This window comes from Protopterus annectens, chromosome 1.part1, assembly GCF_019279795.1.
Source record: "Protopterus annectens isolate FY-2018-M chromosome 1.part1, PAN1.0, whole genome shotgun sequence".
Taxonomy (NCBI): domain Eukaryota; kingdom Metazoa; phylum Chordata; order Ceratodontiformes; family Protopteridae; genus Protopterus; species Protopterus annectens.
In genome coordinates this window covers 1,164,708,728-1,164,723,359 of record NC_056726.1, presented here as the reverse complement: position 1 = coordinate 1,164,723,359, position 14,632 = coordinate 1,164,708,728, and the positions used below count along the sequence as shown (strand labels likewise).

Here is a 14,632-nt window from a genome sequence, read left to right as displayed (position 1 = left end):
AGCAACCAGCCCCAAACTGACTGTGATCTCTGTGTGCACTTAAGGGAAATTGTACTTTGTTGTGTGTATTAGTTATCCTTTTCTCTTCTATGAGAAAACCTCCCTGGTGTGAGTGGTGAGGACCGAAACTCCTTGATTGCTGGGCCAGGGCACAGTCGTCACAGTATGGATCATTGAAATCGCCACACCCAGTGACTACAGTGTCCTGCATTCAGAGAGACACAAAGTCATAAAATGTCAGGATTTGCAAGCAGAAACGAGAGTAATGTGTAAGAAAGATACCCAGATGGTTCCAATAGTAGTAGGAGCAATGGGTCTTAAAAAAAAGAATCTACAATCCAATTTAAATACGCTACCATTACATGTAACTCCATATGAACTGCAGAAGGATTCATTACTGGGCACATTGTAGGTGCTGTGAAGAGCACCTTTGGCTGTAAAAGAGTGAAACATTACTAATTTCATGAACTTTAATCATACATTGACTTAGGAATGTGGTCCATTCCTGTCATGGTATTAGAAGCCCAAAAGATTTGGCGAAAGTAAAAAAAATGGGAACATTGACATAACTTACAAATGTGTAAAATAAAGTAAAAGATAAAATGCAGGTAGAATACGAGTTAAAACTCTGCCAAAAAATCACTGGAAGCAGAAAATCAAGGCATGTTTATAAGTGAAAAAAACAGCACATCCAGCTGAAAATCTGCAGATATGCAGAAATGATACTTACTTACAATGCAACAGAATGATCACAACTTTAAAATAAATTTCAAAAATTGGTGCATGTGTTTATATATATTTAAATGCGCATATGTAAAAAATTCAACTCCCAGAACCCATTTTGGATCCATGGACCACTGCCAGTTCCAAACAAGAATCATTACTAGTGGCATATTGCCAAATGATCTTGATGATCACAAACCTATCTACACTGTTAGTATAAAACAAATCCCCTCCCTCACCTCCCAGATCACTACTAATAACAAACTGGAATAGGCATCCGTACACTGGGATAGTATGCTTTACATCAAGCTGCTGACCTTTTTAATGAAACAATACTAGCCATCCTTGATCAATATGTTCCAGCAAAGATAAATAACTGACTATGGCTCATAGTACAGATAATAACCCATTAAAACTACCAAATGGCAAGCAAACAGTCAACACGTTTGTCAATTACTTCCAGTCAGTAATAGGCAAACTGACAACTGAAAATAGCTGCAATGCAACTGCTCCAAACTATGAAACCTACACCTTACCTCTAACTTTGCTTTCAAAACAGACATTGCACATGAAATTAAGAAGCTCAAGAAAAAAGAATTATTATGAATGGCTAAACTGTTACCACAATTTTTAAAACAAATATTCAATGTTATTGCTAACCTTCTGTGATGATAAGTAAATTATAGCTGCTAGAGTTTGTATATTTATTGTGAATATGAACTATAGCCATTGCCACTTTAAGACAATTATATAATATTACTGTTTGTTATATATCCCATAATGCATTGTATTTTGAGCCAAGGACTGGAGTGCTAAAGGTGATGAAGGTTTTAAAAACATCATTTCTACCAAGCAGCCATTTTATGCAGGAAATCATTTACCTGCTTGACTAAAATGCTGGTGTATCCTGACATTTCTAACACTACTAGTTTTATAATTAGGTAACCACATGTTTTGCAGTACCACCTGACTATTAGAATTAACAGAAATATAACAGAAAGATATATCCCATCCATCTGAAAAAAAAATCATAACTCACACCTTTAAGTAGGGGTGGAAAAAACATAAACTTAAAAATTATACAAAAATATCAACTTTCAGCCCTCTTTCCTTGGTAATACGATGATTTACACCATCCTGACATATACATTACCTCACCAAACACCGCAACCTGTGTCCATCTCAGCATGATTTTTATCCTTGCCATAGCAATAAAACTGTTCTAGGTGAGTTAACCAACTTCACTGCACCTGAATGAAGTACTGCAAAGCTTACTGTTCACCTATTCATATGCAGTGCACCATGACATACGTCTACAAAGTCTGCACACAATAGAATTTACACTTCTTTTTGACACTGGTTCAGAAGTTACTTAAACAACAGAAATCAAATTGTGTTGCAACTCTTGTGGTACCCGACAAATCTAACCTAGTGTAAGAGTAAGACAAGGCCATGTGCTCAGACTACTTTCATTTACTCTCTTTACCGATGATGTGTATTTTCATATAAATAGTACCAAATTGATACAATATGCAGATGTCTCCACTACTCTTTGTAGTGACCCAGAGCTACCCATCTCTTCCATGCTACTATGTATTGATTCACTAATTACATGGCTCAGTGCAGCAAAAGTGATAGTAAAAGAAATAAAAACCATGTTGATGCTCTCTAGCCTAACAGATAAATCACCAATCCTTGATCCAACTATCCATTTTACAAGGACGGCACAGTGGTACAGTGGTTGTGTTATTGCAAAATGCTCTCCGGTTAGACGCTGGTGTCTTCTGTGCTGAGTCTGCATGTCGTCCCTGTGTTTGTGTGGGTTTCCTCCTGGTGCTCTGGTTTCCTCCCACATTATTTCAGAGACGTACATCTGGAGTGTTTCTCCCTGGGCATCTGCTGAAAACTGGCTTTGTTCAAAGTCAGACTTTCCTGGTTAATAAATAAATAACTAATTATGCAAACTGTTGAACGTTGCAAGTACCTAGACTTCACAACAGATAATTAACTTTTTCTGAACATGTACACACCAAAGTTCAAGACCTACACAAATGAACTGGAGCTCTATAATCTATATAAAATATGGCCTATCTCTGTCTTTAAAGAAAACCCTAACCAATACTTTACTCTTTCCTAAATTACAATACAGAATGGCAGATATGGGTAATTTAACAAATTTATTTTTCAAAAGATGGACTGTACATATTATAAAATCACTACATTTTTCAACATAGACAGTGCAGAGCCTACATACATAATATGTGGCATGCATAATATTAAATCTTCTCTGTTCATGTGGCAATGGAAAATATGTCAGTAGTTTTTGGTATGCTGCTTGTACAACTGAAACTTGACCTTTATGAAAACTTTGTTATGATTTGTGAATATTCCTGTCTAAATTAGTGTCATTGTGAAGAATCTCAAATCCTTATTTTATGCAGCATTTGCATCCATATATACATGCACTGTTTATATATCTCATTAACTGTGGCATTATTGAATGTTAATTTATGTGCACAGACATGCAATATAATGTTTACTTTCTAGGAGAATGTTCTAGAAAGCTGTCATTTCAGGAAACGGTGACTGCCTTTATCTGTTTGACACTAAAATGCAAGTAATTTGTTACTTTTCATTTAGAATGTATTACCTAGGTAAGACTCATTTAACATAAATGCCTATGTTTTAGGATATCTGGTAACTTTAGCTTGATTAAATGACTTATAACATGTATGTGATGACCATGGAAATCAAACATCATACTGAAGGCTGTGACTCATTCACAGCTCATTACTTAAACCATTGCATAACATTAGTGGGGTCTATATCACATCATTGACTGAAAGCTGAAAATATCGACAGCTCAGAACAGCAATTTCTTTCCAAGAGAAAGAAATTGCTGTTCCAAAAAAAAAAAAAAAGAAAGAAAGAAAAGTAAACAGCTAAAACACACACACCTACCTTAACCCTACTTCTAACCCAAAATAAAAAAGTAAACATTTTAAAACATATATCCACCTAACTTAACCCTACTTCTAACCCCCCCCAAAAAAGGAAACATATATATATATACACTTAACTAAACCCTACTTCTAACCCTAAGGTGTACGCTAAATATATTACTAGATATGCACTTACCTTAACCTGCACCCTAACCCTAAGTTCAGTAACTATTGTACATTTACGTTTGGGAGCCACACCAGATAAGGGAATCTCTGAGACCGCATTCCAAGACCGCACTACAGTGCAAAACATGGCAAACTAATGAAGCGGCCAAGCGACTTCTTTCCCAGGGAAAGAATTTGCTGAAAAGCCACTTCACTATTTTGCCTGTTTGCTATATTCAGTTTGGTGAAAATGTGTTTTTGATAATGTGATAGGGACCCACATTAGTGATATATCATAATGATTACTTTTATACAAGCCTTTTGTACACAAAAGGGTGGCGTGGTGACTCAACAGTTAATATCTGAGTCTCACTCCTCCAGAGTATAGTTCTAACCTCTGGTCTTTGTCTGTCTGGAGTTTGCATGTCCTCCTTGTGTACAAGGTTTTCTTCTGACACTCTGGTATCTTCCCACCTAGCAAAGCATGCAATTTTATTTGCAACTTTAATTTGTCCATATATATTTGACCTACACTTGATGTTAAGGCCTCAGTAATTTCTTAAAAGGGTCCATGATTACCAAGTTTCTGGTTGGATAAGTTATAGTAGTCTGACATGGTCTTGTATGGTGCAACTATTCAGGTCATCTTCTTGCTGAGTTGCTTTTCTGGTTGGCTTGCATTTCTAATGTATTGTTTTGTTCTTTTCTGGATTTGTTTTCATTTTAAATACTTTTGCTGTCATTATGCAACTATATCACAAATACATCTGTTTTGTGGACTTTGAACTGTGCATGTGCATTTCACATAAGAAAAACCTGAAGATTTGTAGTCTTTGAGAATTCTAAGATTGGGACTGGATTCTAAACCTGCAGCAACATTCTAAAACTTCCTGTGTTAATCCAGTTGCACTATGCATCAAAAGTTAAGAACTCTCTCATGTAAAATATCATCCTAATTTCAGAAGACTGTTTAGAATGCATATGTACATTATATAGACACTTTAAAGTTTGTTGTTTGCGACACAGTGCCTGAGGTCGATACCTAATTATATATATTACTAGTTATGGATGAAAAAGGTCCTCTGGTCAATTAGTTTATTAGATTTTAAATGCAAATTAAATAATTAATTACAATTAATGGATATAGAAAAATACACCAGCAGAAAAAACAGGCACACAAATATATAGGAAGAGATAGACAGATAGATAAATAGACAGGTAGATAGAGAGAGAGGTAGATACAGAGACAAACTATAGTAAGTAAAACTTGGCCATCAAGTTTACCTTATTATTTTGTTTCCCTACTTGAGTTCTTAGTGCAGTATATGACTGACCTTTAATTATCTTTCTTTTTCTCTGTTTTGTATAGGACCGGCTGTATTTTGTTATGGAATATGTGAATGGTGGAGACCTCATGTATCACATCCAGCAGGTTGGAAAGTTTAAAGAACCACACGCTGCGTAAGTTTTGCTCATTAGCATGTTGTGGGAATAATGTAGCTCTGATACATTTATAAAAAAGAATGCACATCACATTTTATAGCTTGTAAAATGGTAGTTATATCTCTGTCATTAATTCGTCTTTTTTTCACTACTGATAAAAATGGTTGCCCTGAAAACTGTTGGGTCATCAATGCTTCTTTTGTCTTGTAAGCAGGTGCTGCACTCAATCTCTCTGACCATTCACTATAAAATATGACAAGATGTCATTGCAAATGACAAAATACCTTGTATAAATGACATATTAATGGTGGAGGCTAACCTGCCAAAGAGTGCTGTTATTCTAATATCATAATCTGTTTTAAGACTGCATGATAGACACCACACAGAAGTGCTGAAATATGAATATATTGCATAAGATGTGAATATGACAGGTTATGAAAGTTATTATATTTTATTAATGTTCAGTAATTTAATAATACATTTCTTAAAGTAGCACATTTACTTATGTCATTCTGGTCATACACAGATGTGATAGTAATTTTACTAATTAACTCACAAAGGTAAATTTAACCCCCACCCCCAAAGATGAATAAAAAATGGACAGTTTACTTCTAGGATAAGAACTTCCTAACAGAAAAACAGTGGCACAGACATACAAGTGATGTGGAAATTTCACAGTATTTGACTTTGTAGCATAACCTATGGTGCGGCAAATATGATTTCTCCTTGCAAGACAGAAATCTTGCTTGACTTCCTCCAGACTGCTGAAAGCTGTTCCACTAGATGGTAAAGAAATACATCAGGAAAGACTCATTTATTAGATTTTTGAGATTTTAATTTTGGTTAGATTATTCTCATGTTTTTAAGATCAAAATGAAATCCTTTCATGGACATGATGCATTTTATGGTATACACTAGGGAGAAGGGGAATATCAGAGCAGCATATATATTTATTTCTAAAGTCATAGCTGTTACATTCTTTGAAGAATATTTAGAGAACAGAGTCCAAGTTTTACTTGCTTTTTTAATTCGGGTTTCATTACGCTTTTCAAGTTCAAGGAAACAAACTGTTCTTCTTCTTCAATACTAACACTTTTGTACTAACCACCCTTTGTTTATGCATTCATATTGCCCAGGGTTACTGAAAACGAAGCTCGTTGTTTTATTTATTTTTTTTCATTTTTAAAAAAGCATGCCAGCATTTTCCAAGTATCTTTGCCCCACTTCCATACACTGCAAAGGCATTAGCTGCTCTCCCCAGACTTTGTAGGGGACCCAAGCAGTTTCAACTACTATATAGGGGGTTGCACCGTGGTACAGCAGTTAATGCTGTTGTCTCACAGCAAGAGGTTCTCCTGTTTGATTCTTGGCAGGGGTGCCTTCTGTGTGGAGTCTGCATGTTCTCTTGTGATCTCCTGAATTTCCTCCGGTACTCAGGTTTTCGCCCACATGCCAAAGACATGTGTCTGGAGCATTTCTCCCCAGGCCTCCGCTGAAGATAGGCTCTGTCCTAACGGGACTTTCCCAGTTAACAAATGCTAAATAAATAAATAGCCTCTGCTGATAATATGCTCTGTCCAAGTCGGACTTTCTTGGTCAACAAATGATAAAGAAATAAGTAAAGGTAGTTATTGAGCATACTTCAATGCCTTTAACACTACCCGACATGCAGTTGGTATATTTTTATTTAGAGATCTAGCATGCCTGCTGCCTTACGTCCTTTGATATTGTTTTTCTCCTTGAGCTGTACTTATTTGTCCCCTCTTTTCTCTAGTAGTCCCTTCTTTATTATATTAAACAAACACTTTCCATAGTGAATAGTGATGGATGTGGTAGTAGAAACCTACACAGCCAACCCATAATACATCATCCCAAACTATTAAATTGATAAATAAATAAATACATTTCCACAAATCCTTTCCATTGTTCTGTGTAAGTTTAACATTAGGGCAATAGTGCATATGCATAATTTAACTTGCGCAACAATCTGTTTTATGTCGAGAAGTTAAACTAAGGTGAAAGGTCAGAGAAACAGTGAAGTTGTAATCTTTTTGTAGGCTGAATAATTCAATAAAACATACTTTTTTGCATTTTTCTACTGTAATTTCAAAGATTTTGGTTAAAGCATTCCATAGTATATTACAGATTAGATTTTAGTTAGCCTGTCAAAACTGAATTGTGTGTTAACTTGTGGGAGATATAAAAGCTGAGACATGCTAGGGTGGTTTTATCTGTGCATTGACACTGCATCTTTATGAAGTGCCAGAGTCAGGTGAAAGACAGGTTCCTATCACTCGATCAAAAAATCAGTTCATCAGACAGCATTTTTGGTGCTATTCCATCAAAGATGCCATTCGTCAGACTGTTCATACTGAGATTACAGTACAGTGAGGATCGGAAAATTTGCCCTTTCCCACTGCACTGTGATCTTGGAGTTGGTATATATCATTAGTGGGGAGTGTGGAGGGTGCAGCCCCCACATGACTGGAAGTCTGTGAATGGCAATGAAGTGTCACTTCGATGAAGTGATATAGACCAGTGAAAAACATGCATGAACTTGAAATTATTCAAACCGCCAATAGGTGCATGTGTGTATGTGTGTGTCTGTATGTGTCTGTGTGTGCCTGAGCACATCCTAATTGCATAGACATTTACAGACACATACTCACATGCATGAGCATGCACGCACACATGCACACACACACACACACACACACACACACACACACACACACACACACACACACACACACACACACACACACACACACACACACACACATGCACACACACACACACACACACACACACACACACACACACACACACACACACACCCTCACTCACTCACTCACAGGTGCGTACACACAGACACACATACACTCTCGTGTGCGTAAACACACACACTAGGAAGGACTGGCACCTGATATGAGGTTTATTTCCCTGCCTTGCTACCACTATGCACCAGCATAGGTTTCTGCTCTCCTATGACTAAACTGGACTCAGCATGTAATCAGAGAATGAAAATCCTTCAAGGTCTGTTATAAACATAAGTATCCCATCTGCAGTTAAAGCCAATAAATGTTAATTGCATGTAAGGCTTATGCCAGTAATTTCAGATTGCATTAAACAGTGCTTTCTGGTATGAAGGAAATAAAAGGTGTGATAGAGGTCGTTTCTTTCTGATGTTTCTTTCAAGATTACATGCTAGTAGAAACCCTCTATGCTGATGAGTTATGAAGGCTATGTACACTTTGGAATGCACACAAACGATAAAATGAAAAAAAATATATAGTTTAGTAATACTTAGAAAATGACAGTGAAGCTTACTCTATCAAATATTTTCTCAGCAGTAATTCTGATGCTTGTAATGGTGTGTAATTTTAATCCTGATTTAAGAGAACTGTGTTTTTGTAGATATGTATGCTTTTTTAGGTGTGTCTTGAGGAATGACCTTTCTAACAATTGCAGATTTTATTGTTTTAAAATGTAAACTATGACTGTGTAAATATGAGAGTCATTACAATATATGAGTCCATCCCACAGCTCTTTAAATGATTTAACACTGATACAGTGCACATTAAGAACTTATAATATATAATATATCTAAAATTTGAGGGTGGTATTCATAATCCTAGTATTCATACTTGCATAGTGGTTATTCGTGAAATTCACTGCTATGCCTGTATGTATGTATCTATCTGTGCAGAGAGATATAGACAGATACACACACACACACACACACACACATATATATATATATATATATATATATATATATATATATATGCAAAGGCATTTAAACAATTACCCAATTATGGCATAAGCATAAATGATCTGAAGGCAATCCTTCAGTATGTGAAGTATTATGTAAGAATACTATTTTTTGCGATTATGCCATTTATTTTATCAACCGTTTTCAAAGCTGCAGACTAAAATCATTAAACTAATTATTTTATTATTGGACTGAACTGTTTGATTATGCAGATAAATTTATCTGAAGTTCTTGAACCCCCTCATCCTTACTAACTATATATACTAACTCCAAGATAACACAATAGCAGGGCAAAGACAAATTCCCTTACCTGCTGTACCGCTATCCCATTCAAACAACTGCCAGTGTAAATTCTATTAGGAAGAATGTTCGCTCATAAGCTTTCGCTTTTTTTTTTTTTTTTTTTTTCATAGCACGAAAAGCATTCACTTAAGTTAGCATTTACTCTTCTGAAGTGTAACCATATATATATATATATATATATATATATATATATACATATGTATATATATATATATATATATATATATATATATATATGTATGTATATATATATATATATATATATATATATATATATATATATATATATATATATACATATGTATGTATATATATATATATATATATATATATATATATATATGTATGTGTATATATATATATATATATATATATATATATATATATATATATACATATATATATGTATATATATAAATATATTAGACTGTAAAAATAAATCTTCCTGTTTTTGTTATTATGAAATTATATGAAGTATTGAGTGATCTGAAGTGATGATATATGCCTGAGTATGCAGGGTGGGTAGAAATTATGCTTCATGATTATGCGGATTTGGTGTATCTGACTCTGTACTTCCTTTTCTAACCATAGGGACTTTAGAGAATTTCTAGGCTTGTTCAAGCATTCATGCAGACAGCTGATGTCTGTTGTGGACTGCTACAGTCTCTGACGCTCTCTGCACCATGTTCACAACTACCCAAGGTCTAGTTACCTTGATTTGTTGCCTTATACCTTCCCACATTATTGTGATTCATACAGATAAGCATAACTAAGCCTAATTTGCATACAACATGCGTAAATGCCCCTACATTTATGCAAATAAGTTTGTGACTGCCACATTAATCTGCAATCACTTGAATTAGGTGGCAAATGCTTTAGAAAAACACAAATTTTAATCAGGTAAGAAATAAATAGTTAAAATACTCAAAAGTATTATGAAACAGGTCATACTAATGCAAGATAATAGCGTTTACTATGAAAATTGTGTCTTTTAATGACCTAAAAGTAGATGCAGATAACCCAAATAAAGATTCATGCAACAAATGTAATTTAGGGATGGAAATTCCCAACAGCAGCACTCTGTATATGGAAGTACTCAAAATGGCAATGTGAAAGTAATTTTGGAAATTAATTTTGGTGCAATTAATGATTTTGCTACATAAGGTGTAGGCATATATTTTAAAGTGATTGTAGTGTGATGTATTGCATTTTCAACAATGTTTTGTTGTGTCAAGATACATGCTAATCGGGTCTATATTATAAGATCAAAGTTTGAAAACATCGAACAACATATGGTCGACACCATATGGTCGATGTCTTCAAACATCGACCTTATAAAAAGACAAAAAGAAAAAAAAAAGAAAAAAGTACCCTAACCCACAACCCCCGCTACTTAAATATACCAACTCCAAGACCGCACTACATTGCAGTAAATGGAAATCTCCCCTTACGGAGATTTCTGTTTACACGCTCGAGATTCTGAGCATTCGATATTCTCGTGTCGACAATGTTAGATTCGACATTGTCAGCTTTTGAAAATATAATATGGATCCTGCTAATTTATTTGGAAGATTACTGAGTGTCACTTCTGAATGAAAATGATAGTATGGATACAGAAAAGTGTCAGGGTAATGATACAGTCTGTAACAAGGTGCTTGCAATAGTACTAGGAATGTGTCAATAATACTGCACAGATTACTTCAACACAACTTTATTCACAAACTGGATTGGGAATTATGTGTATATGCATGTGGGTGCCATGTCATCAAACCTGTTTTTTACACAGCTCTTTTATTTATTTGTGATGAAAGCAGGCATGCTTTCATTGCTGTGCTTTATGGCTAATGATGGGATCAAAGGTTTTAGTGTATGATGTTGGCATGTTGTTTTAGGTTACATAAATGATGCAGCATATGGAGTTAGACAGTGAAGGGACAGTTTTAGCCATGAGGAGAATGGCATTCCCATAGCAGTCCTTAGGACATATGACAAACATCTTTTTGGAAAAGGGAGACCCAAACAAACTGGAGGCAAAGGCCTGGACCCAAGTGGTTATGGATATAAATGCTGTTGGTGGAAGAACTATATATTAATATATGTATCTCTGACTGTGGACACCATTATTTCTGAATTTCTATCATCATCCAAAAGGTATTCCTGCAGGTTTGGAGATAACTGTTGATTGAAGAACTGTATATTAACATAGCGCAAGAAGATGGCCAATGATATGGTAGGAAATGCCAGAGCAAAGGCAAAGCAGAATGCAATTGCCCATAGCAGTAATGGGGGGTGACTTCCTACACTTACCCCTTTCACACCAGATGAGGAATACCTCCTCTCCATTCATGGGGATGACTGTGACGAAGATGATGGTAATACTGACATAATCATTGGTGTTGCGGACACTGGCCATTATCCATACCTGCAGCATCAACAAACACCTGTTCAAGAAGGCTAGTTTGACAAAATTAATATATTTAGGTAGAGAATTAAATGCTGAAATGCAATCAGTACATGTAACACACGACAATTACAGATTTACCTTCTCCACATAATGATATTGAACAGAGTGCACATGAAAAGTGTTTTCCATACCTCCTTACACAGATGCAGTAGTGTATGCCAGTATCTAAGTAGTAATATATTCAACTGATTCTTTATAGGGTCAGCAGTTGAAACTAACAGTTCCACTATACCAATAAATTTGGAAGATAAACTTTTTACAGGATACACAGTTCACTAAAGCATACCTTTTTTCATTGTTCTACTATAATATCAACATTTTTGATTAAAGTACCCCATAAGATGTTACGGATTAGAATTCCCATCATATGTAGAACTAATTTATTCTGTCAAAACTGAATTGTGTGTTGACTTGTGGAAGATAGAAAAGCTGACTCATGTAGGGTTGACACCTTTTCAAATGGCCAAAGTGGGACATTTTTAGTACAAACATCAGATTTTACAGGCCGACACATACCCACGGTCAATACAAAGGTTAGAACTTAACTTTTTTGCCTAAATAAAAACTTATTCTTGTAGCATTTTAGTTGCTTATTGTGTTTCTTATAACATTTAGGTATTTTAGATACAGAATAACTGTTTTATGCAACTATTACATAAAATATAGGAAATCATTTTGTCCTAAAATCTCAGGACATTTGCCATTTTTACAAATTTCTCTCAGGACACAACTGCCCAAAGAGGGACTGTCCCTCACAAATGGGACAGGTGGTAACCCTAGACTCATGCTACTGTGGTTTTATCTGTGTGGTGACACTGCATCTTTATAAACTGCCAAAGTCAGGTGAAAGACATGCATGAACTGGAAATTATTCAAATTTCCAATAGGTGTGTGTCTGTGTGTAGCAGACTAGTTGTTGCTGATGATAACATAATTACATTTATAAGATGGCCTGGGGAAAGTGGAACATGGTCATAAAGCTCAGTATCACAATCTCATAGCTGTCAACATGTTAGGAATTTTGTATGAAGTGACACTGGATCACAAAGTCAGGTACATGGTGATATTACACTACAGGTTGTACAAGTAGAAAACCCAATAACCTCTACAACAGTTATCTCCAAACCTACTGGAACATCTTTTAGATGATGACAGAAATTCAGAGGTAACAGTGTCCAGAGAGATACCCCAGGCACAGGCATATGTGACAGCAACCCAAGGATGCACATAAAGCATTGGTTGTCCATGGGCAAGTGTGCTGTGACATTGTTAAGGCTCAGTGTGCTGCCACAGAGACTCAGCTAGAAATGGTCTGAGTATTACAAGAAGTATGTGAGGATTTTCAGCACTACATGGAAATGGTAGTGATAATCCCATAATAACATTAATCTGTAGTATGGTGACACACCGACCATGACCATCCATGTCTCCATACGTACACCAGTAAGGACATACCAGTCTCAAATAAGAGTCAGTTCTGGAAGATGGAGAGCCCAGGTCATTGTCCAGAGACATTGGGCCATATCACATTGTACTACAAGTGCTTCTCAAGAACGTAGTGGAAATACTAGGAAGGGAACAAACAGAGCAGATTTCATGTAGGCCACATCAGTGTTCATTCATCCTTACATAGCAGAGCCTCTAATTCGAGGTTCCAGTTCTACAGCAGTGTGTGATCAGTCTTTTTAGGATCACCTGCATCCTGACATCACAGCAAATCACCCTACACATCATACAACACTTCCTCCTCAAGATCACATGCACCTTGACCTACCCTAGCTTTAGGAGATAGTATGTATAAAACATTTGACCTAGACCTACTGTGATTCAGGTTACACATTTCAGCTACTGACAATCTGACTTTACACATTGATGTCAATATTTAACTTGAAAGGCAATGAGCAATTTAAAAAAAGTGATCTGAAAAGGCAGACTATGTGAGCTTAAAATGTATCCTAGTATTAAGACACTTTGCTTCTGCAGTACTTCATTTAATAATGATTTAGCTGACTATTAAAACAAACATCTGGAAAGGAAGCTATAAGCTATGCATCATAACATTCAGATTGCACTGATTTATGCCATTAATGGATAATCCATTATCAATGTTACAGCTGACAATTGCTGAGAACATAAATCAGTATAACAGTATAACACACTATTAAAAAAACAGCTTCAGCTTTTCCTGTCAGAGGTCACCACACTGGCACAATGGTCTACAGAATGATTGTCAGTGGAGTTTTACAGTATCAGGTTTCAGCCTGGTACCCAACCGTCCGCAGAAGGCACACACTCACACCTAGGGCCAATTTAGAGTTACCTATCTGCCTGTAGCATGTCTTTGGGATGTGGGAGGAAAGCAGAGGACCCAGAGGGAACCCATGCAACTGCAAGGAGGGTATGCAAACTCTATACAGAAGGCACCAAAGCTGAGAATCAAACCAGAGACCTTCTTGCTGTGAGGGGGCAATGCTAACTGCTGCACCACCGCAGCCACCTATTAAAAAACAGTCCTTAGAAAATAAAACAACTTACATCAGTATCCTGCCATGTAAATAAGCATTATTGCCAATATTCCGTCAGCAATGTGCAAATGATGAAGTCTATGTGGACACAACTTATTGTGTCTGGCAAAATGAAATAAACTGATGTGCAGTACATGCCTTACAATATCACTGTGCAGGTGTCTGTGAGTACTCAGGCATGACCTTTATAAAGAATAACATAAGTATCTGTTTCAAAATAAAAAAAAAAAAAACTAAAGATAAAAAGGAATGTCTGGTGAACAATGACAGTATGACAGTAGGTCATGCACCG

The 14,632-nt window shown here is 35.9% G+C and overlaps 1 protein-coding gene across 1 annotated transcript in view; it reads left to right on the top strand.

The window, feature by feature from the left end:
- PRKCG (protein kinase C gamma) overlaps positions 1–14,632 on the top strand; it is a 4,166,346-nt gene that overhangs the window by 3,433,694 nt on the left and 718,020 nt on the right. Inside the window, exon 12 of the mRNA XM_044080462.1 lies at positions 5,200–5,291. Coding sequence (XP_043936397.1) covers positions 5,200–5,291 — 92 coding nt within the window. The remainder of the gene's footprint in view (positions 1–5,199; positions 5,292–14,632) is intronic.